Genomic DNA, 21,145 nt, shown 5'->3' with positions numbered 1-21,145 from the left:
TGTTACAGTCAGGATTATATATGATTTAGCAGCCATTACTAAAGAGGAGTGGTGAACTTGAAAAATAATATTGAAGAAGGCAAAAAAATTGGACTTCTAGCTAAAAATAATATACCCAGAAAAACTAAGTATAATTCTATAGAGGGAAAAATGGATTTTAATTAAACAAAGCACTTCCAAACATGCCTGAAGAAAAGACCAAAGCTGCTTTTGAAACTTCTAAATTCAAACACAACAGTTAAGAGAAACAAAAATAATCATGAATAAACTGATAATTAATTAAATAAGGATAAATTGCTTACATTCTAATACATGGTGATGACACACTTATTCCCTATGAGCCCTATCATTATCAGGATTAATAAAGAGAGTCTAATTAGACAAGGACTAACAATCATTTTGTTATGTCTTGATGATCTTGGGAGAAGAATGGGAAGAAAGGGAAGAGGAATATATGGGGTGGGGGGCGTGGAAGGGAAGGAAAAAGAAAGTTATCTCAGAAAATATCAGGATACATCTAATTCAGGTGAAGGAAGAGTAGTTGACACTTGAATTGCATTCTTATCTAAACTAGTCAAGGAAGGAAGGATACACACACACACACACACACACACACACACACACACACACACACACACACACACACGTATAAAAATACATTTCATTGGGACAGCTAGGTGGCGAAGTGGATAGAGCACCAGCCCTGGAGTCAGGAGGGCCTGAATTAAAATCTGACCTCAGACAGTTAATAATTACCTAGCTGTGTGACCTTGGGCAAGTCATAACACCACTGCCTTGCAAAAAGAAAAAATAGCCCCCCAAAATACATTTCATCCAACAAGGAAACAGAAGAGAAAGAAGAGGAGAGAATAGAAATTAGATGGAGGGTGGATTAAGGGAGGGAATTAGCCCTAAACAAAACAAACTCTAAGGATATATAAAAATATTTCTAACTTTTGAGGTGGGAAAGATTGTGAATCTGAGAAAGGGTTTCTAAATTGGGAATGGATGAACTTGCTATGCTATATAAATGTGATGGAATACTATTGTGCTGTAATAAATGATAAAGAAAAATGGTTTCAGAGAAATTTGGGAAAATGTGTATAATTTATGAGCCAAAAGAACAATTTATACAATCACAGCAATTTAATAAAGGAAAATAAATTTGAAAAATTAGGAAATCTTATCAATGTAATGACCAACCAAAATTCCAGAAAATTAATAATGAAACATGCTACCCACTTCCTAACAGAGAAGTGAAGAATTCAGAGTACAGAATGAGACCAAAAAAAAAAAAAAAATTGGACATGGTCAATGTGGAAATTTACTTTGACTGACTATCCATGTTTGTTTTTCTTTGTGTGGTGAGGGGTAGGGTAGGTGGATTAGAAAGTGAATTTTTGCTGATTGAAAGAAATATAGTATTTTTTAACTAGAGGATGAAAGGATGATATACAATTTGAATAGAAAAAAAGTTAATGTGAAGATACCATAACTCAGTATGGAATCTAGAGATCAACACATTAGTCCAGAGTAAACTTGGATTTATAGGGAAGTATTTTGGACAATAGGTAGCAATCTCCTGCCTAGTTAAAACTTTGATCTTCCAAGCTCATCAGTCCAGCTTCTGTGTTGTAGTTTCTATCTTATAAGCACATACATCTGAGACTAACTACAGAACAAATAAAATAATGTACCTTAAAGTGCTTTGTAAGTACAATTTAAGCCCCCTATGGGCAGAAATTGTTTCATTTTTTGAGTTTCTTTCCCAAGGGCTGATTTATGCGTAATGTATAAATGATGCAACTACTCAATGAATAAATGATTGAAATACTTTGCACATTTAAGTGATTATTATTTCCAAACTGCTGATCAAGCTATTGAAAATAGCTTTGGCATATCATAAGACAGTGACTTAAAAAGAAATGACTTTTCTTTGAACTCATGTTCTAGCATATTTATTCTTTTTATTTACTTTTTTAATTTACTTTTTCCCAATTACATGCAAAGGTACTTTTTCCACATTCATCCATTTGCAAGTTTATAACTTCCACATTTTTCTACCACCCTCCCTCTCCTCCTCCCTTCCCATGACAGTAATCAATTGGGTAAAAGTTGTACATGGAAAATCATGTTTAATATATTTCCATATTAGTCATATTGTGAAAGAGGAATTAGAACTAAGGGGGGAAAAACCCATGATAAAGAAAAAACATAAAAGTTTTTTAAAAAGTGAAAATAGTATATTTTACTCTGCATTCAGACTCGATAGTTTTTTCCCTCAGCATCTAGATATGGATGGCATTTTCCTCAGTAGGTCTTTAAAGATTGTCCTCAATCACTGAACTGCTGAGAGAAGCTGTGTCCATCATAGTCGATAATCTCACAATATTGTAGTTAATGTGTTCTCTTGGACCTGATCACTTCACTCAGCATCAGTTCACAGCATGTATACTCTTATCCTATGGCAGATTAGAGAATTCTATCCACAGACCAACTTTTCTATTTGTGCTACTCATAGGTAGCCTAAGTGGAATGATAATGTAAAATGCAGAGAAGTAGAGCTACTATTAGGTCACAAAGATTCACCTCATTATAATTAATGCTTGTCCTTCATTTCTGAAGAAGACCATGACATCAGGATCCCTGTCCTAACATGTCTATATAGAGTAAGAAATGATAAAGAGCAAATTCTGCCTTGTATAAAACCCCTCTTACTTTTTGATTCTTCTTCTTATGCCTTATGGGGATTAAGAAAGTAATAGTCTAAGTAGAGGAGTCATAGACTTAAGAGATTTAGAAAAGTTGTAACTTCAAAAAAATGAAAAAATGAAAACGAAAATGAAAATAAAAAAAGAAGTTATACTTCTCAGTCACCAGAAACTTGAACTGGATAGTTTGAGGTTAGAGTCAGAGGAGAACACAGAAGTTAATGTGGCAAGTGGAGTTGAGAGAATCTTTGTCCATTCTAACATGAGTCTTGTTTGGCTGCATCTCGACTCCCTGAGTCATGACCTAGTTATGAAAAGGAACAGTCAGATATCCCTTCCAGTGATAGACACTAACTTCCATTTATATCCAGTCATAACTCCATATACCCCTGTTGTTTGGGGGGGGGTGCTTTGTCCTGGGAGTCCAATTCCTTAGCCTTCATTTAATGGCTGGTCCTTTGGATGGCATGAATAAAAAGTAACTAGTAGCTCTATGCTTCATTGCCAACTCCAAGGAAGACACTGGGGGATAAGCAAACTGAACTGTACCTTTCATGGGTTTAGGAAAGTCCATGTACTATAAGCATCTAAGTGGAGAATCAGCCATATAGTAGATATTTTATTATGTGCTGTTTATTGCTTTTATTATTCCTAAGCCAAGAGTAAAGCATTATATATAGATGAACACATTCTTTCTCTTTCTGTAGAAAGAAGTTCCATTAAGCCAAAGTCAAATGACTATGGCACAGAGAAATACAGTAAATTCAAGGTAGGGTTGGAGGTTCTAGGAGAATGGGATTTGGGAGCTGATTCTTCTTCTACATTTACATAATCAAGGGAATCCTGCAATTCTCAGAACCTAAGGGTTCTTGTTAAATAGAATCAAGTAATTTGTGAGTTGTGAGACTTAGAGGTGAAATGTATACAGTTTATCTAAATTACAGTCTGTTGGAGCAGGGGATAAGGGAAACAGAAGTATATAACCCAAGGTCCAAGTCACTAGCACAATGTAAAAAAATCCAGTCATTTTTAAAGTCATGTAGATCTCCCTAAAGAAAAAAAAGAAAAATGCCAAAACTAACTTCTCTTTTCTTCTTCATCAAGGATGGAATGCAAAATTCAACCCTTTGGTTTATATATGGTTTGTGTTTATCTGATTTGCCTATCATTTTTCTGGGTCTGTCACTGACCATCAGTAAAATCTTCATATAAAAGTTTTCATATATATAGTGTTCATAAAGTCTTCACATATACACATACTCATACTTTTATTTTGCTTATCATACCCCAAACTCTCCAGGTTGTTGTTGAAAAAGACCGTCAGATGCAAAACTCCCTAGCTGATTCCCTCCTCTATTCTGGTCACATGAACTATGGTCTTGCCAAATTATCCTGCTTTTCAAGGAATGAATGATTCTTACCTTTGAGATGCACTGGGGGTTTCCCATACGTTCTAGGAGCAATTTCATCAGTAATGAATCAGGAATTGGCTAAAGAAAAGTACCAAAAAAAAAGAAGAAAAAAGAAAAACCGAATATTTACAGGGAATGTAAAAAGGAATTTTAGCACTAGTTAAAGTTAAAATAATATACTTTTAAAATTAATGTTCCTTAAACTCTAAATCAATTACATCTACCCCTACACTCACCTATACCTACACTCACTGTCATGGTTGAGCTAGTTCCAGTCTAGATATAATGATAAAATTCAGACAGCTTTAGGAGGGACAAACTGAAGTAATTAACAAAAAGAAACTGGAAACACTTTTCCTTTGATTTTTCCTTTGTTTTAATTCTCTCTGTTGCATGAAATGGATTAATATACCTATTATACACTGGTCTCCTGATAAGTGTGAATTCTAAAGCACATCACATTGCAAATATGTGAAAACTATGAAAATTATCATATCATATTTGACATAACTATTATTGTTATCATTAATTGAGGAGGGCTAATATCTCAGTAAAAGAAGACCTTGTGCCAGCCTCCAAGAATTAGTCCAGTTCTGGTCCATCTACAGTGGTTTGGATTGTGATAGAAGAGAAGAGAATTAAGTGAGGGTGGGGTGAGGGTAGGGTGAAGGTAAGGTGAAGTAGGGAGAAAAGGCAAATTGTTTGAAAATATAACTCTACCTAGAGGAACTTTATGACCTAGGAAAATAAACCCCATGAGTCCCGTTTCTAGCAGGACCTTTTTGTCTAAGGTACTTTGTGGAGGGGGCAGGAGAAAAGGGGAGGGCATCTTTTTTTTTTAGGTTTTTGCAAGGCAAATGGGGTTAAGTGGCTTGCCCAAGGCCATACAGCTAGGTAATTATTAAGTGTCTGAGGTCGAATTTGAACTCAGGTACTCCTGACTCCAGGGCCAGTGCTCTATCCACTGTACCACCTAGCTGCCCCCAAAGAGCATCTGGAAGGACTCTCTCCATTCAAGGTGGCCCCTCTTTCGGCCCATCATATTTCTTCCAGGTCCTTCTGTGTTCCTTAAATCCTTTCCTTCCAAAGAGCCAAACCCAGGAGATACCCAAGAGAGAGCAAAAGGAATGGAAACAAGGATGATAAACAATGGTTTCAAAAAGTCAAACTGGGGGGAGCAGATACTCCCAGAGCAAGGCTGGGCTTTTGCTCTGCCTCGATTTTCTCCAGCTCTCTCTCCCCTACCCTGACAACAGCCACTTTGGAGGGAGCTTTCAAGAGGTAAAAGTGGGAGTGGGGGGGGGGGGTTGGTGCAAGTCAAAGAAACCTGAGGCTTGAAAGACGACAGGTCCCAGAGTGCGGTACGTCAAAGCCTCCCGCAGCCTCACGCTGCTGGAGCATGGGGCTGTGGCTTTGAGTCTGTCACCTTCCAAAGGTGCGTCATGCTGCTCCCTGAAACTGCTACTGTCTTGCTTAGTTCTTTGATGTGTCACGTCAACAGGGGCTAGCAGTTTCCAGGGGGTCCACTCCTCCAAACCCTGACAAACCATGATGAACAGAAATTTGACTAACTCCTTTCAGAGTTCATGAGGAGATCCTGCCCCACCGACCCTGAAGAGAGTAAAGGGGCACACGTGGGCAGGTGGTCCCAGTTGAGCCAGGTGGTTAACTGCTGTCCCCAAGCACCCCAACTCAGTGTTAGGTTTCTGCTGCTCAGGATGCTCTACAGTCATACAACCAGTCCGCAAACCCACTAGTCTGTTTTTCCTTACAGAAAACTTAATTGCACTAAGGTCATTTCATCACTTTTTCAAGAGCAAATCTCATGGATTTCTCTAAATTTGGAAATCTCTCATTTCCTGTTCCAGAACACCAATGTTGGAGACAATCAGATCCTAGTGGGATCATGCCTCAATCACCAAAATTGCTGTTAATGTTCTTCCACCTCTTGCTGTGATTAAAAAATAAAGGTGATAAATCTAGAGAGTTAGGGACTGTCTTTTGCCTTCTTTTGTATCTCCAGCCCTTAGCATAGTGATTGACACATTTTTGTTGAGTTCAATCATATCCAACTCTTTGTGACACTGTGAGTCCTATCTGTTCATGGGGTGTTCCTGGCAAAGATATAGAACAGTTTGTCATTTTCCTTTTCTAGGCAGAAGTGAAGTGACTTGCCCAGGGTCACACAGCTAGTAAGTTTCTAAACCTGGATTTGAATTCAATTCTTCCCAACCCTAAGCCCAATAGTACTCTATGGAAACACCTGTCTCTCAAAGCAGGTGCTTTCTATGTTTATAAGTTGATTAATTCTCCATAGATATGGTACCTTTGATCTGCAATTAATTATAAACTTCTTAAAACTGAAGTTTCTTTTTCTTTTCTCTTCTCTATTTTTTTAATAAATAAAAGGGAAGGATTTGGGTGAGTTAGGCAGAGCTGCCTCCAAGCCTCTCCCTTGATGTTGTTCTCCTAGAATGGATTCCCTCATGCCCTCTGCCTATCTGAATCCTCTCCATTCTTCAAGACCCAGCTTATCAGAAGATTTAGAATTGAAAGGTACCTCAGAGATCATCTAATGTAACCCCTTCATTTGACAGACAAGAAAGCTGATATTCATCTCAAGTCATTCATTCAGTAAATATTTATTGAGATCCTCCTATTGCAAGGCCCCATATGAAGTGGTATGGAGACTACAAAGAAGTAAAAGACACAGTTCCCTGTTAAGGGGCTGAAATATCATATAAAAACTACAAACCCCAGCACATAGTGACCCCTCTTGTTCTCAGAACTATCCATTTGAGATTTACTGGGTGCCATTTTGTATTGTTTGTTCTTGTATTTAATTCTGTTTTTAAAAATATATGTGAAAAGACTACTGTTAGGTACTAGAATTATAAAGGGAAAAAAATGAGTGAGTTCTGACTTCAAGGAATCCATTCTACTGTATATTGTTGGGAGGACAAGATCAAATCCTCAAGAGGAAGAACCATGTCTAGGTTCTGAACATTAGAGAAAGTATTATGGTTCTGGAGGTAAAAGATCTAAATTCAAATACTGCTGCAGGGTAACTTTGGACACCTCCTTGGATCTCAGTTTCTTCATCTGTAAAATGAAGCAATTGAGTTAAATGACCTCAGAGATCCCTCCTGGTTTTAAATCCATAAACATATTCATGCACTCACATGTATATACACATACATGAATATATAATTGTCAAAACAATAATATACGTATATATATTCATAACCATATATATGTGGAATCATATCTATTCATAACCTTATGGATATAAGAATCATATATATGTGTGTGTGAATAATCTCACATTATTATACATGCATATGTGATTATGGATTTAAACCTGGGTCTCAATATATACAAATATACACATACATATGATATAATTGTCATATATGGGATGTATGTATAGCCTTTCTCATAGTTCCTAGCACAGTTTCTTGCAACTGTTAACATTTACATAGTATCTCTTATAAATCTAGCACTGTACTAAGACTTTACAATTATTATCTCATTTGATCCTCACAATAACCTTAGGAGACAGAGGCTATTATTAACCCTATTTTGCAGATGGTGAAACTAAGGCAAACAGGTTAATTGACTTGCCCAAAGTATCAGGTCTTCCTGACTCCAGGTCCAGTGCTCTATCCATTACACCACCTAGCTCTCCTTCCATATAGAATATATTTATCAACAAATTCTTGCTGACATAACTTTTTGACTAAAAATATTGTGAGAAACTTGGTATATATATATTACAAAGGAAAGTTGTAGGGTGGATGATCTTCAGTAAAAAGGCAGGTTCTTACCTCGTGGTCTTGTGTGCCATTAATATAAAGGCAGGAGACTACCTAAGACAATTTCTATGAGAAAAAGCTGAAAGCAGGACAAGCAGGGCTAGGCTTGGGAGTCATAAGCTTGGAGTTTGAGACCAGGCTGTGACACTAATCACCTCATCTTTGCCAAGTTACTTGAGCTCTTGGAATCTTGGTTTCATCTTCCACCTAATCTTGGGGCAATATTGTTCTTTATAAATTTTTAAGTGTGAAATATGCATAAGTGGTTTGACAAATAACTATTTTCTGTTACTTAACTGTCTTATAGGGTTATTTCAAAGAAATCACTTTTTTAAAATCTGTAAAGTGCTGTATGCATATGAAGTATTATTAGTTCCATTTATATCTCTATAGGTCATAAGCAGTGATAAACCTTTGCACTGTTCTATGTAGTTTAGACTTTATTCAGAAGATTTCTTCTGAATCTGAACATTCAGATCTTTTTGATCATTGCAGATAGACAAATTAATTTGCAACTGGGGCCATCCTAGCCTTTTGATGATAGCTGTAATTGTAAATATCTTTGTATTCCAATCCAAAATAACTTGGCAAGATTAATCCACACTGAAGTGTGTATACAATTCCTTAGACATCATTGCACCTGGGCTGTTCTTACCCTTTTGGGCTAGTCTAGACATCATCTAAATGATGGCAGCTGGTGATATTCCATTTAAATTTGCCATCCTGTTTGGAAGGGAGACAGGAAAGCATGCATTTGTAGGGTCAGCATTTGCCAGAGAGAATGATATGACTGAGGCATGACCTGCTGCTTTCCAGCCACCTCTGCTTTCCAGTTTCCTTTACTTTTCTAGAGCATTTATAAATGTCAGAAATAAGGAGTACTGGAATCCCCAACTATTTACCTCAATACTGTATATTTACAGTATTAACTGTTTGCAATTCTTCCTGGGACACTAAAAACATCTTTGGCCTTTACATAAATGCAGAAAAAAAGATCTAATTTTTTATAATACAATTAGCTTTTTGAAGAAAATATTTTTATTGTAAAAAATGGTTTTATTAAGGGTCATAAAATTTAAATTAGATGACAGAATTTATAGAGAACCCTCTTGGATTTAATTATACTAATTATCAACATATTTCAGATCAAATCAAGTACTTTCAAAGGTGCCTTGTTTTGGGATTATTTGGTTCAGAAACACTGATGGGAAGGAAAAAGAAAAACAAGTGGGTCAGGACTAATCAGATAGTTAAAGGAGTTTCTGGTCTGTTTTTTTCTTTTGTGTGGGGCAATGGGGTTAAGTGACTTGCTCAGCTTCTACAGCTATTAAGTAGCAAGTGTCTGAGTTGAGATTTGAACTCAGACCCTCCTGACTCCAGGGCCTGCACTATCCTGCACTGTTTAGCTGCCCCTGTTAAAGGGATTTCTGAAGGACTCAAACTGGGGAGCACTTGGTAGATGACAAGTTTGTAAAATGTAGTCTTCCTGGAAAATGACTGTTAGTTACATGGTGCTCCCAGATACTTTGGATAACTTGGATTCCTTTTGGCTCCTTTTGGGAAATATTTATAAATATGCTATTTTTCTCCTGCCAATTTTAACTCTTTCAATCCTTTCAATATTATCTGGAGTATTCAGTATATCAGTAGAACTCCATAAAGTTACATCATAGACCTTAAAAGCAAAAAATAGAACCTGAATTATAGATTGTCTTTGTTATAATGAAAGAGGGATTCACATTTTACATTTCTTCAAAATAACCCTATAAGACAGTTAAGTAATAGAAAATAGTTATTTGTCAAACATGTATCTCACACATGAATGTCACTACTATTATGGTCTAAATTTAAGTTTACCCCCCCCCACCATGGAGTATGTATTTGTGGGAAGGAGTGAAATAGAACATTTTGTATTAACTGTCTTTTTCATGTTATCTCAGAGTAGTAGTAAGTGTCTTCTGAATGCTCCTCTTTCTTCTTCCTCCATTTCTTCTTTCTTTTCCTCCTCAGAAAACTGTAGGGGTCATGGTCCCACAGCTAAGAAGTTTCAGATCTATTCATTTTCTTGATTTTTCTTGCCCTTTGGAAGCTTCTATTCATATAATATTTAAGAGGAAACACAGCAACCAAACCCTATAGGCAACAGAGGTATTTTCCCTTAAAATAGATTAATTCTTCAAAAATAGGATTATGTTGAAGCTTTTAAGGCTTAGAGGTCAAATCCTGCTAATTTCACTCATCTTTCACCCATGGTATATACAATGCTAAAGTGGGTCACAGAGTCTTCCCCCAGTACCATAATAGATTATAAATTCCATGAGAGCAGAGAATGAGTATATATTTAAGCTTTGAAAGTTGATACTTCATAAACATTGGAGAAATGTTACCAAATGAATGATGATCCCAGTTTCCTGAAGGGCATGACAGTGAAGTTTAAGGACTAATTTTAACAAGCTGAAAAGACTTCAAATGCATGTCTTGTCATAGGTGGTATATCTAGAGGCCAAGGACCGGCCTAAAGGAAGGTCAAAGGGTTCCATTAAAAGATAGACATTAGACAATGAATTATTCTAGTCAAAGCAAGTCCTGGTCAAAGAAAGTCACCCTTCCTTCTAGAAAGGTGAGCAATAACCTCCATAGAAAGAGCTAGTTACCCTGGTGAAATCTTTGAAATAAAAGTATATACATAGAATTCCTCTACAAACATGCCCCAACAGGTACATTTGTTATCATGAAATGAAATGACATAATAGGATACTTAGGAAGTGATACTTTTATTTATGATGTCAGAGGCAAGGGAGTTAAAAAAATGACTCAGTTCTGCCACTAAGTTGCTATGTAACCTGGAATATAAAGTCACTTAATAATGTCTTGGGGCTTCAGGTTTACCATCTGTTAAAAAAAAAAAAAGAAAAGAAAAACTCATGCTCATTCCTCTCCACTCCCTGTGGAGAGTATACAAAAGAAATCAGAAAACTTGTAAAAGAAGCACTCTGAGACTTTGTATCCATTTAAAACACTTCTTTTATCATTATTTATCATTTTCTTCTCTCTAGCATCATAGAAACGTTTTCTCAGTTCCACCCAGACTCAGGGGATCCCTGAGAATTCTCTACCCATTTCTTCCCTCCTCATTCACCTATGAGTCTTCTTTCCATGCCCTGAAAAGAACCATTTTCCTTCATTTGATCCAAGCAGAGAGAGAGAGAGAGAGAGAGAGAGAGAGAGAGAGAGAGAGAGAGAGAGAGAGAGAGAGAGAGAGACTAGTTTGGCTAGAAACTGGCAGTTTAATAACAATATCATCATCTGCTACCCAGGGAACGCCTGGGATAAGGGATAGCAAAAAAACAAAACAAAACATACCTTCTTTGCCTCATGGAACTGAAGGGCTTTAGCGGCTAGTTCTGAAAATTCATTCCACATTAAGTTCTGCAGTGAAATGAGGTTGGCATTCAAATGTTTACAGAGCCACATTGCCTGAAGAAAGAATGGAGAAAAGGGAAACATTAGTAAAGAGAATGAATAGATTAGCCTTATTAAAATTATGATGATGCTTGTAAATTATATTAAAATGCTTAAATCCTTCTACTTTCTATCTTTTGTAAAAAGAATTTTTAAAACATGCTTATTTTTATATAGCCACTGCCTTAGAAAGTTTAGGTATAGTTATGGAGACTGGGAATTTAGACAATATGAACTTATTAGATTTAAGAGGTAACAGGGTCTTTAAGCAAATGGATGCCCAGAAATGAAATTTGCCAGAAGTTGTAGAAGTACTGGGTAATTAGAGCTGGGATGAAAACCCAGGTCTTCAGACTCTGGACAACTCTCATTCACTCTAAAATTCTGCCTCTTGAAGTTCCTTCTATCTCAAGGATTCTACTTATCCTTTCTTCATCTCCTGAAATATGAAAAGATTACAAAACAGCATAGAAACATGATAAACATACTGCTCTTGAGTCTAGTGTTATGTGCATTAGCTTTGTGGATTATTTCTTTTTTTTTTCCATCAGCTTAAGTTTTATTACCTTTCATTTGCATCCCATCATGATTTCCCATTATATCCCCCTTACATATGTAATAAAAAATTAGGCAAAGTCATTCAAAACAAACAAAACAAAAACAGAGAAACTAAAAAGTTTCTACATCTTACAGTGTTTGTGCTTTCCCCACCCCCCCCACCCCCCCCACCCCCCCCCCCCCGTAGTATCCCCTCCATGAATTTCATCCCTTTGTTGTCTAGGACTAAGACTGTTATTACAATCACACATAGTGTGACTGCCTTTTGGTCTCTTTTTAATTGCATTATTGTAGTCATTGTTTATCTCATTCTCCAAGTCCTGATAAAGTGCTTCACTTATATCATTTCATATATAATTTCCTTTTGTTTTTTAAATTTTTTATATTCTTAAATCTCCATAATATTTCATCACATTTTTAAACCATAATTGTTCAGACAGTGCACAATTTATGAACTTCTAATTTGTGTCATTTTTTTGTTACCACAAAAAGTGCTGTGCTAAATATTTTGGAGTAAATTTAGTTTTTCTGACTATGATCTATATGTATATATAAACATATGCATAACCCTATTTTATACACACACAGAAATCCAATAGCTAGACAGCTGGATCAAAGACAGTGAATAGTTTAAACTACTCTAGGAACATGCACTACTACTAAGAAGACTTTATAGAAAATCCTTGCTTTGTTTTTCCCTAAAAGGGAAACCAAGCTGTTCTCAAGGTTTAATTGGTCCAGGGGATTAATTGACAGAACACCTTTTGCCTAAGGCATAAAAACTAGTGAACACTTCTCAAGTTTGATGACTTTCCATTGCCTTTTAAGTTCATACATCCTTTCTTTGCATCTGGTAGGCCATTGTGGCAAATGTGTAGATAAGGGGAGTCACATCCAACTAATGCAACACTATTATCTTTGCATGTTATTATTGAATAGATTTCTTTATATTAAAGTTGTGTGTTCTACTTATACTGGACTTTTTTTCCAGGTGAAGGCAAATTCATACAAGAAGAGAGAAAAAGACATTGGCAAAAACAATAACTGCTCTTCACTTTCTTGGAGTCTGGGTTACCTAGTCCAGCTGGCTGATGAGGTCAGAAACCCCAGCAATCAGTGCAACTGTTTTATTTAACTGTGGATAAACTACTGCCACCAGATATCACCTACCTTCTTCACAAATCATTCTGGTTTATTATAAGAGGAACCGGTACTTTGGCCTTTTCATTAATGGGAAGGATATAATTTTTGCTCTACCTAAACTTGATATTTATTCTATCCAGAATGACTCAAACAACTTCATTTTATTCTAACCACAACAGAAAACTTAGTGAGTGTCCATACAGATAATGAACTCCCAAGAGCTCATAAAATTTGTGCTCATGATATTAGCCACCATAACTGTGACCTAGACCTGGGGAAAGGGAAAGGGAGCCTTCCACCCACCTCCACCTAAGAAGGGGTTCCTTCTCTTGAGTATCTTCTCCCCCAAATCTCCAATAGAACTAATGGAACTCTAATGGACTTGTTCAAAGTCCCCTGGATACAGCCTCTTATATTTGGTGACCCACACCTTTCTTAAACTGAATGACTTTGACATATGGCTTCCAGTTCTCTTAAGACCCTGAAGTCAAACCAGCTCAAGTCTAAAAGAACTTTTGGTCCTCATCTCAGGGGATTCATCCCAATAATCCCTCAAATTTAGGTACAAAGAATTGAGTAGCTTGGAACAACTTGTGCAAAGGGGTTTTCCAGGAACAGGGTAGAAAAATAATTACTGTACCAGTATTAGATAACCAAATGCAATTTTACTAACCATTGGTCAAAAATCAATAATTTTGACATTCTTATATTTCAATAGTCACTTACAAAGTTTCCTTACAGAAGAAAATTTCATCAATCTTTATCCATGACAATAGCAGTTAGTCAGTCAATAAGCATTTATTAAGCACCTGCTATATGCTGGGCACCATGCTAAGCCCTGGAAATACAAAGAAAGGCAAAAGACAGTCCCTGCTCTCGAAGCACTCACAATCTAATAAAAGCAACTAAAAGTAAGGGGTGGGGAGAAGAGTATCCAGCAGGATTAAGGTTAAATTATGAGGCATCTGCCCTGGGAATCTTCCTCAAATATTGGGTCTGAGAGGAACTCTCCTAATCCATCTTCCACTGCCTCTAAACAGAGAGAAGGAGAAGCCTAAAGGTGCTGAGGAGATGAGAATTTCAAAGTTGAATTGACATTACCAGAAAATTAATTTCTGGAGACAATGATTAAGTTCAGGTGGACAGCCAGGTGGGAAGTGATAGAACAGGTACATTACCTCTTCCCACCATCCCCAGAGTATTTATGTGGACAGCCCAGTTTGTCCAGACATCCATTGGTAGCATACCAATCTCTTTTTTAAGTTGATATGACCAAGCCTTCATGATGGTCTAGCAAGGAAGTCCCAGGGATAACATTTGATATCATTCAGGTGAGGCTCAATCCAAGACCTAACTGCACCCAAAATAGTATGGTCATAGAAAGCATGAGTTTTGGGGTGGTCAGTCAGTCAGTCAACTGATGTGCTAGACATATACCAAATTCAGTACTTTGAAGAATGTAACTCCCTTGATTTCTTTGCCCTATGGGTAACCAGAAATATGCAAAACTGCCCAAAGATAAATAGCAATTCTTATTCCAGGTCTCTAATTGATGATTCAATTGATTTTGCAAAGAGGAAATACTTTGCAGTTTCTCAGAACAAATGAGATTCTCTACCAACAAAAGTCAGTATTAGACCACACCATCATTAATCATTATTCTGCATAAACTTCTCTTCTATCTCTCAAGTTCCTAGGGTGGTAAATAACTATCAATCCTCTAATTTCTCTTCAGTGGAAGTCACTCCCCAGGAGATAGTATTGGGAGAGGAGTAAGAGAATAAGCCAAGAGGATCTCTTCCAAATGGTGCCAATGTCCTCACTCCTCTTTCGAAGAGCCCTAATCAAAACCATTGGGTCAGAGATCATGCTTTCTAACTGCAGCCTATTGGTCCCTTTCAGTATTGCCACTTTAACCTATACTGTTACTAATTCTATAAGTCATCTCTCTCCCTTTAAGGTATGTTACTTGAAGATTTAATAGTGTATCCACATTCACCTCTAGTTGCTGAATACACAAGTTATTTTCATTTTCCTTAGGCTATTAACCAATTTTTCTAAAAGTGTTAAAAGTCAGGGAACACTCAGACTAGCTTTATTTTTACCCTCCTTGTCAAGCTCCTTTAACTATCCATTGGGTAAATCCTATAGGGAGTATGGGATTTTTTCAACAATTTACTGAAAGGATTCCTGATATGCTGCTAAGAGGCTCAGTGTCACAAGATAAGGAAGTCTTATATCTGGCCATTCAATCTCCTAAAGCTTTCCTCCCTTTCTTTCATACCATCTTTCTTTCACCTTAACAATTAAATAAACCATGAAATCATTGCAATACAGCTCTGCCAATTAACATCCAATATTCTGAACCAGACTGATCTCAAGTTAGTAGAGTGAATCAGGTACAGGACTAGAATTCATGGACCATAAAATGAATAGAAAATGATTAGAATTTAAAAGGATAAAATTCTTAGTTGGTGTTTCAGATAAAATATCATCCTCTGAAATTCATAATCACAGAGATAAAGGTAACAAAATGTCAAAAAGGGCAGTGAGAGTGACACTAAACTTCCAGAGTACTAATTCCCTATAAACTAGGCTGAGGTTTATACTTCAGTCAAGGAACCCAAACCAATGATTCAAGCTCTAGTCCTTCAGAACAACCAAATGTCAATAGTCTCACCCTGAGTCCTTAAAGAAAAACCAGTCAGTCTACATAACATAGGTGCTCCTATTTTGGAGCTTTTGGAGTTTTGAAGGTTTTGAAAGATAGATCACTCATATGGGATATATTTGCTCAAAAGAAGGTAGTGAGTAGAAGACCACCCCCCCCCCCCCCAATCTGGATTAGTTGTAGTGGTAAACTATGATGCTGGTATTATAGAGATGGACAGCATGAGTTCTTAGAAGTTAGCACTTTGGGAGTACTTAAAGTCACCTCTATACCAATTATTACAGGTAACAATATTGGAAATCAGCAGAACCAGAAAAACACTGTATACCCTAACAGCAACATGGGAGTGATGAGCAACCTTGAAGGACTCACTCATTCCATCAGTGCAACAATCCAGAACAATTTTGGGCTGTCTGAAAAGGAGAGTTCTATCTGTATCCAGATAAGGAGCTGTGGAGTTTGAACAAAGTTCAAGGACTATTCCCTTTAATTTAGAAAAAAACAGAAATCTTATAGTCTGACCTTGTTACCTCTTAGACTTCTTGTCTCTTCTTTAAGGATATGATTTCTATCTCATCACACCCAATTTGGATCAAGGTACAACATGGAAACAAAGACTGACAGATTGCTTTCCGTGGGGGTGGGGTGGGGGGAGGGAAGTAAGATTGGGGGAAAATTATAAAATTCAAATAATATCTTTAATAAAAATAAATTTAAAAAAACAATATTGGAAATCCCTTGGCATAACACCAGACAATACCGGATCCCAGGAGGGATGAAAGATTTCCTTCCTAACAATGAAGGCTATATTTCTTCATTAAACCAACTCCTTTTCCAACAGCTTCAAATGGCCTGTGAAGAGAACAGCACCTGAAAGCTTTGAGTTGACTACAAAAGACCTACTGAAGGTGAGTCTTGAAGCCCACCCCCCCCATTATCAGTAACATCAATAATAACAGCGAAGTTGGCAATAAGACAGAGCCTGAGTAGCAATAGAGGCATCAGTGCAAGTAGTGGTGTGGGAAGTGAAAATGGAGCAGCAATAAAAGCAACTAATACAGGTCCTGATGAAGGTAACTATGAAAGTAGGGTAAAGTGGGCCCATTGTAATCTTCACTAACTGTAACCTTGGCACCGCTAAAGTCCTTCCATATTGTACCAGTATTAAGAGATCAACTCCATGATTTCCCTCTTCTAATGGATGAGAGACTAGAAGAACCCCATGCAGATACTGGTTTGGACTCTTGAAACAAGCCACAAGATTATGCCACTCACCTCCAGGGTTGGGTGTCCCAACTTAAAAGAAACAAATTGAACTCTCCAGTCCTGTGGTTCTCTGGGATCCAGACTCCAACTGGTAAGAAAACTTAGCAAAACAGGGACAGACTACAATGTTTCTGGTTAATCCTTTTTACCCCCTTCCATTTCCCATCCTCTATGTGAAATGGTCTAGAGCTTTAGATCCCTCCCCCTTGGGAGGATACCCCAGGAAAATAGCTTAGATCTCTTGATTGGCAGGTCCCCTTTTTCCCTAGGATGGTTCAGATACTGTTTTTTTCCCAGATGACTCCTTCCTAATGAGGCTTAAGAGATCAATGGTTAAGATTTGGTTGGTGTTGGGGGGAGAGGGGGAGGTGCTATGCTTTTGAAGGAGAGATAGGCTGTCTTTCATAACTATGGTCTAAGTTAATGGGGGGGGGGAGGAATTCCTTAGCCAACCATGTGGCAATCTGAGTCACCAGATGAAAACAAAGGAGAGGACTAACCCAATCTTGATTGATGGAATAAGAGAAGGCCCTCAAAGGATATCATTTTAGATGGCCAAGAATTTGATATCATTCCTATGATGACTCGAAGAGGGAAGGGTGCTGACTGATAGAATGGGGAACACCAAGTGGATAATAGTTCAATATGAGTTTTGATGTTGACTCGGTCCTTGTATTGATTTAGTCCTTAGGATAGGTTGCATGCAAGTAGATTAGGTTCTTTTAATGACCTTACAGAAAGTGGTTCTGATCCATAAGTGACCATGCCAAAAGAGCCATCAGTGAGCTATGACCCTGTTCCTGGCACTGCTCTTACTCATCAACATTGCTTTATATTAAGAGATCTGTTCACACTTGATATCAACCCCACATACATGGAACATATTAGTTAAGATCATAGACTCAGTTCTTCCAAAAAGGGGTGGGGTGGAGATGAACCCTGGAATTTCTGAAATTTGTTTTTATCAGAAGGTAATTCTGTGTTTTGGGTATCTCCTCCTCCAATGCTACTTTTGCCCAGTATCTTGTATACCTAGGTCAAAAGTTGTTCAGCAATGTGGTTAATACCCCTAATGTCATTTGAGTGGTGAAAGATTCCCTAGGAGACCCTTAGAATTTTGAATTCAAAAGTTGAAATGTCATAAAAGCAATTAACAGACTCAAAGATTCCTGACACATGACTGGCTTTCCTGTAAAATATAATGAACTTGTCCTTGAGACATGTGTTTAAGAGACTATGACTCAACCATTGACATAGCTTCCCCATCATCTATGGATTAAAAATAGTTGGTACTCCTAAGACTTACAACCTTCTGATTGGCCATGCCATGGTAGCAAATGCAAGTCAGAGAGCTGTTCCCAACTAAACCAACACTATATCTTTGATAATCTTTCTGTGGTGCATCAAGGTAGTACAGTATAGAGCACTGGCCCTGGAGTCAGGACCACTTGAGTTCAAATTAGGCCTCAGGCATTTGACAGTAATTGTGTGACATTGGACAAGTCACTTAACCCCATTGCCCCACAAAAATTGAAAATTTTTTTTTAAATGAAAGATAAAAGATATCATTATTTTTTCTTGAAGATTATATAATCTACAAGTCTATTCCAATACTAACCATGAATCATTAGACTGACCTGCATCATACCTGACCTAGTAATTTAAAGTGTAATAGGGACTAGTCAGGGAAGATCCAGTTTTCAAAAATATCCATATCTCAGATATATCTCAGACAATCTAACATTATCCCTGCTAATTTCAATACAATGCACAGAACTTTGGAAATTGGTTTCTGTTCATAAGTGATTGAGGGATTTATTTCTATGGTCTGACAAGAAATTTTCCAATTGGCATAAGAGTCAGAAGGAATGGCACCCTATTGAGTTCACATCCAAAATGATCAATTAGTACCTTTCCCTTGGTCATTTATTCTTCTCTAGAAATTTTCCAGTAAGAAGAAAAAAATTATATGAGTCTTCAGACAAGGGTATCAATCCTATCTCCTACTTGACCATCATGGAGCCTTGAATTCATGATGCCTATTTCTTTTTCTTTATGTTTATTCTTTCCAGATCTGAGGTGAATGAGTGACTGAAGAGATAGAATGAATCAAATTACTGCCTTCTAAGCTTTGAAAGATAGAAAGACCCATAAAAAATTCCCTCAGCAATAGAAACTGAGCAACAATAGCTGAATATAGAGAAAAACAATCCCTAAAGAATGACTTGTTGGATTTACCCAACTACTAAGACTCTACTTCCTATAAGCAAAAGAATAATTTCCCAATTGATGGGCATCCCCTCAATTTCCATTTTTTGCCACCACAAAAAAGTTTCTATAAATATTTGTGAAAATGTGAGACTTTTCTCATTTTTTATGATCCCAAGAGAGTCATTTAAACTCTCATTATCCTAGTCAACTCCATGACAAGTCAGAGATGAGTTGCTGTTCTATATTAATAGAAGAATTTTCTTCACAAAAGTTATCTATGAGGCAGCTAGGTGGCACAGTGGATAGAACATTGGCTCTGGAATCAGGAGGACCTGCATTCAAATCCAACCTCAGACACTTAATAATTACCTAACTGTGTGACCTTGGGCAAGTCACTTAACCCCATTGCCTTGCCCCCCCAAAAATACCTATGCTCATAAAAAAAGGCCCAAATTAAAAAAATAAGTGCACAATACTGTATTAGATCATGGAAAGATTACCCCAAGTATTCTTGCCTTCAAGGGATTACATCTACAATGTGCAAGGAAAATATGCATAATAGGTACCATGTAAATTGAGGAGGGACATAGTAGTAAGAATTGGGGAAAATGGAAAGAGTGAGAAGACAAGGAAGTTAAGTGAAATTGAAGAAAGGTATGGATTCTGAGTTGCAGAGATTAGGAGTAAGTATACATAGTCATCAGTGTAAATTAGACAAAAATGAAACAATCCTTGTCCCCAAGAAATTTATATTCTGTGGAGGCTGAGGGAAGAACACAACAGGTACATAAATATTTTCAGAAGACATACAAAATAAAGCAAGTGAATTTGGAAAGGGAAGTCTCCAGCTGGAATGATCAGGAAAAATCCTGAGGAAATAATGAGGGAGTACATTCCAGGCATGACTGGCAGTCAGTAAAAATGTATGGAGATGGGGGATAGAATATCATGTATGAAGAAAGGCAAGAAGTTCGGTTTGGCTGGAACATAAGGTACAGAAAGGGAAGTACTGTGTATATCAAAAAGTTAGAAAGATAAGTTAGGGCTGGGTTATAAAGGTCTTTAAAAGTAAAAAAGAAAAATTTACATTTGGTCCTAGCAGCAATTGAGAACCACCAGAGTTTATTGAGTAGAGTGGTGACATAGTCAGACCAGGAGAGGAAAAATCAGTTTGACATCTTTGTAGAGGATTTATGGTAGAAGGGAGAAAAGAGGCAGAGAGACCAATTAAGAAGCAATACTCAGCTGTGCATAGTCCAATTCCCAACTGTGCATACCCTTTGATCCAGCAAAACTGTTACAAGGTCTGTATCCCAAAAAAGATCATAAAAAATGAGAAAAGTCTCACATTTTCACAAATATTTATAGAAACTTTTTTGTGGCAAAAAAATGGAAATTGAGGGGATGCCTATCAATTGGAAAATTATTGAACAAATTATGGCATAAGAATACCATTGTTCTATAAGAAATCATTAGTGGGGGTAGCTAGGTAGTATAGAATACCATAGATAGAATACCATCCTGGCTTCAGGAGGACCCGAGTTCAAATCTATCCTCAGACACTTAATACTTAGTTGTATGACTTTACCCCATTGCCTTGCAAAAGAGAAAATGAAAAAAAAAGAAATCATCTATTTCAGAACTTCAGAAAAGCCCAGAAAGACTTATATGAACTGATGCCAAGTGAAGTGAGGGGAACCAGGAGAACACTGTACACCTTAGCAGTAATATTATGAGATGATCAATTATGATGGACTCAGCTCCTCTCAGCACTTCAGTGATCAAGGACAGTTCTAAAAGACTTATGATAGAAATGCCTAAGACAAAAAATATATGGAGTCTGAATGAAGCTCAAAGCATACTATGTTCACTTTTTAAAACTTACTTTCTGTTTCT

At 37.1% G+C, this 21,145-nt stretch overlaps 1 protein-coding gene across 7 annotated transcripts in view; it reads right to left on the bottom strand.

Annotated features, from left to right (window-relative positions):
• AK8 (adenylate kinase 8) overlaps positions 1-21,145 on the bottom strand; it is a 159,635-nt gene that overhangs the window by 123,695 nt on the left and 14,795 nt on the right. For 6 of the 7 annotated variants that reach the window (XR_012473565.1, XM_074210830.1, XM_074210832.1 and 3 more), the window contains exons 4-5: positions 11,302-11,415; positions 4,133-4,201 (exon numbers count right to left, since the gene is read on the bottom strand). Coding sequence is in view for 5 of the 7 variants with exons in the window: in XM_074210830.1 (XP_074066931.1) it covers positions 4,133-4,201; positions 11,302-11,415 (183 nt within the window). In the remaining 2 variants the exon portion in view is untranslated. Of the gene's footprint in view, positions 1-2,877; positions 2,952-4,132; positions 4,202-11,301; positions 11,416-21,145 lie in introns of those variants that run through there. The other variant, XM_074210833.1, reaches the window with a different exon arrangement.

The sequence above is a fragment of the Macrotis lagotis genome, chromosome 1 (assembly GCF_037893015.1).
Source record: "Macrotis lagotis isolate mMagLag1 chromosome 1, bilby.v1.9.chrom.fasta, whole genome shotgun sequence".
Lineage (NCBI taxonomy): Eukaryota > Metazoa > Chordata > Mammalia > Peramelemorphia > Peramelidae > Macrotis > Macrotis lagotis.
Note: the sequence above shows the minus strand (reverse complement) of the source record. Positions and strands in the feature narration are given on the sequence as shown.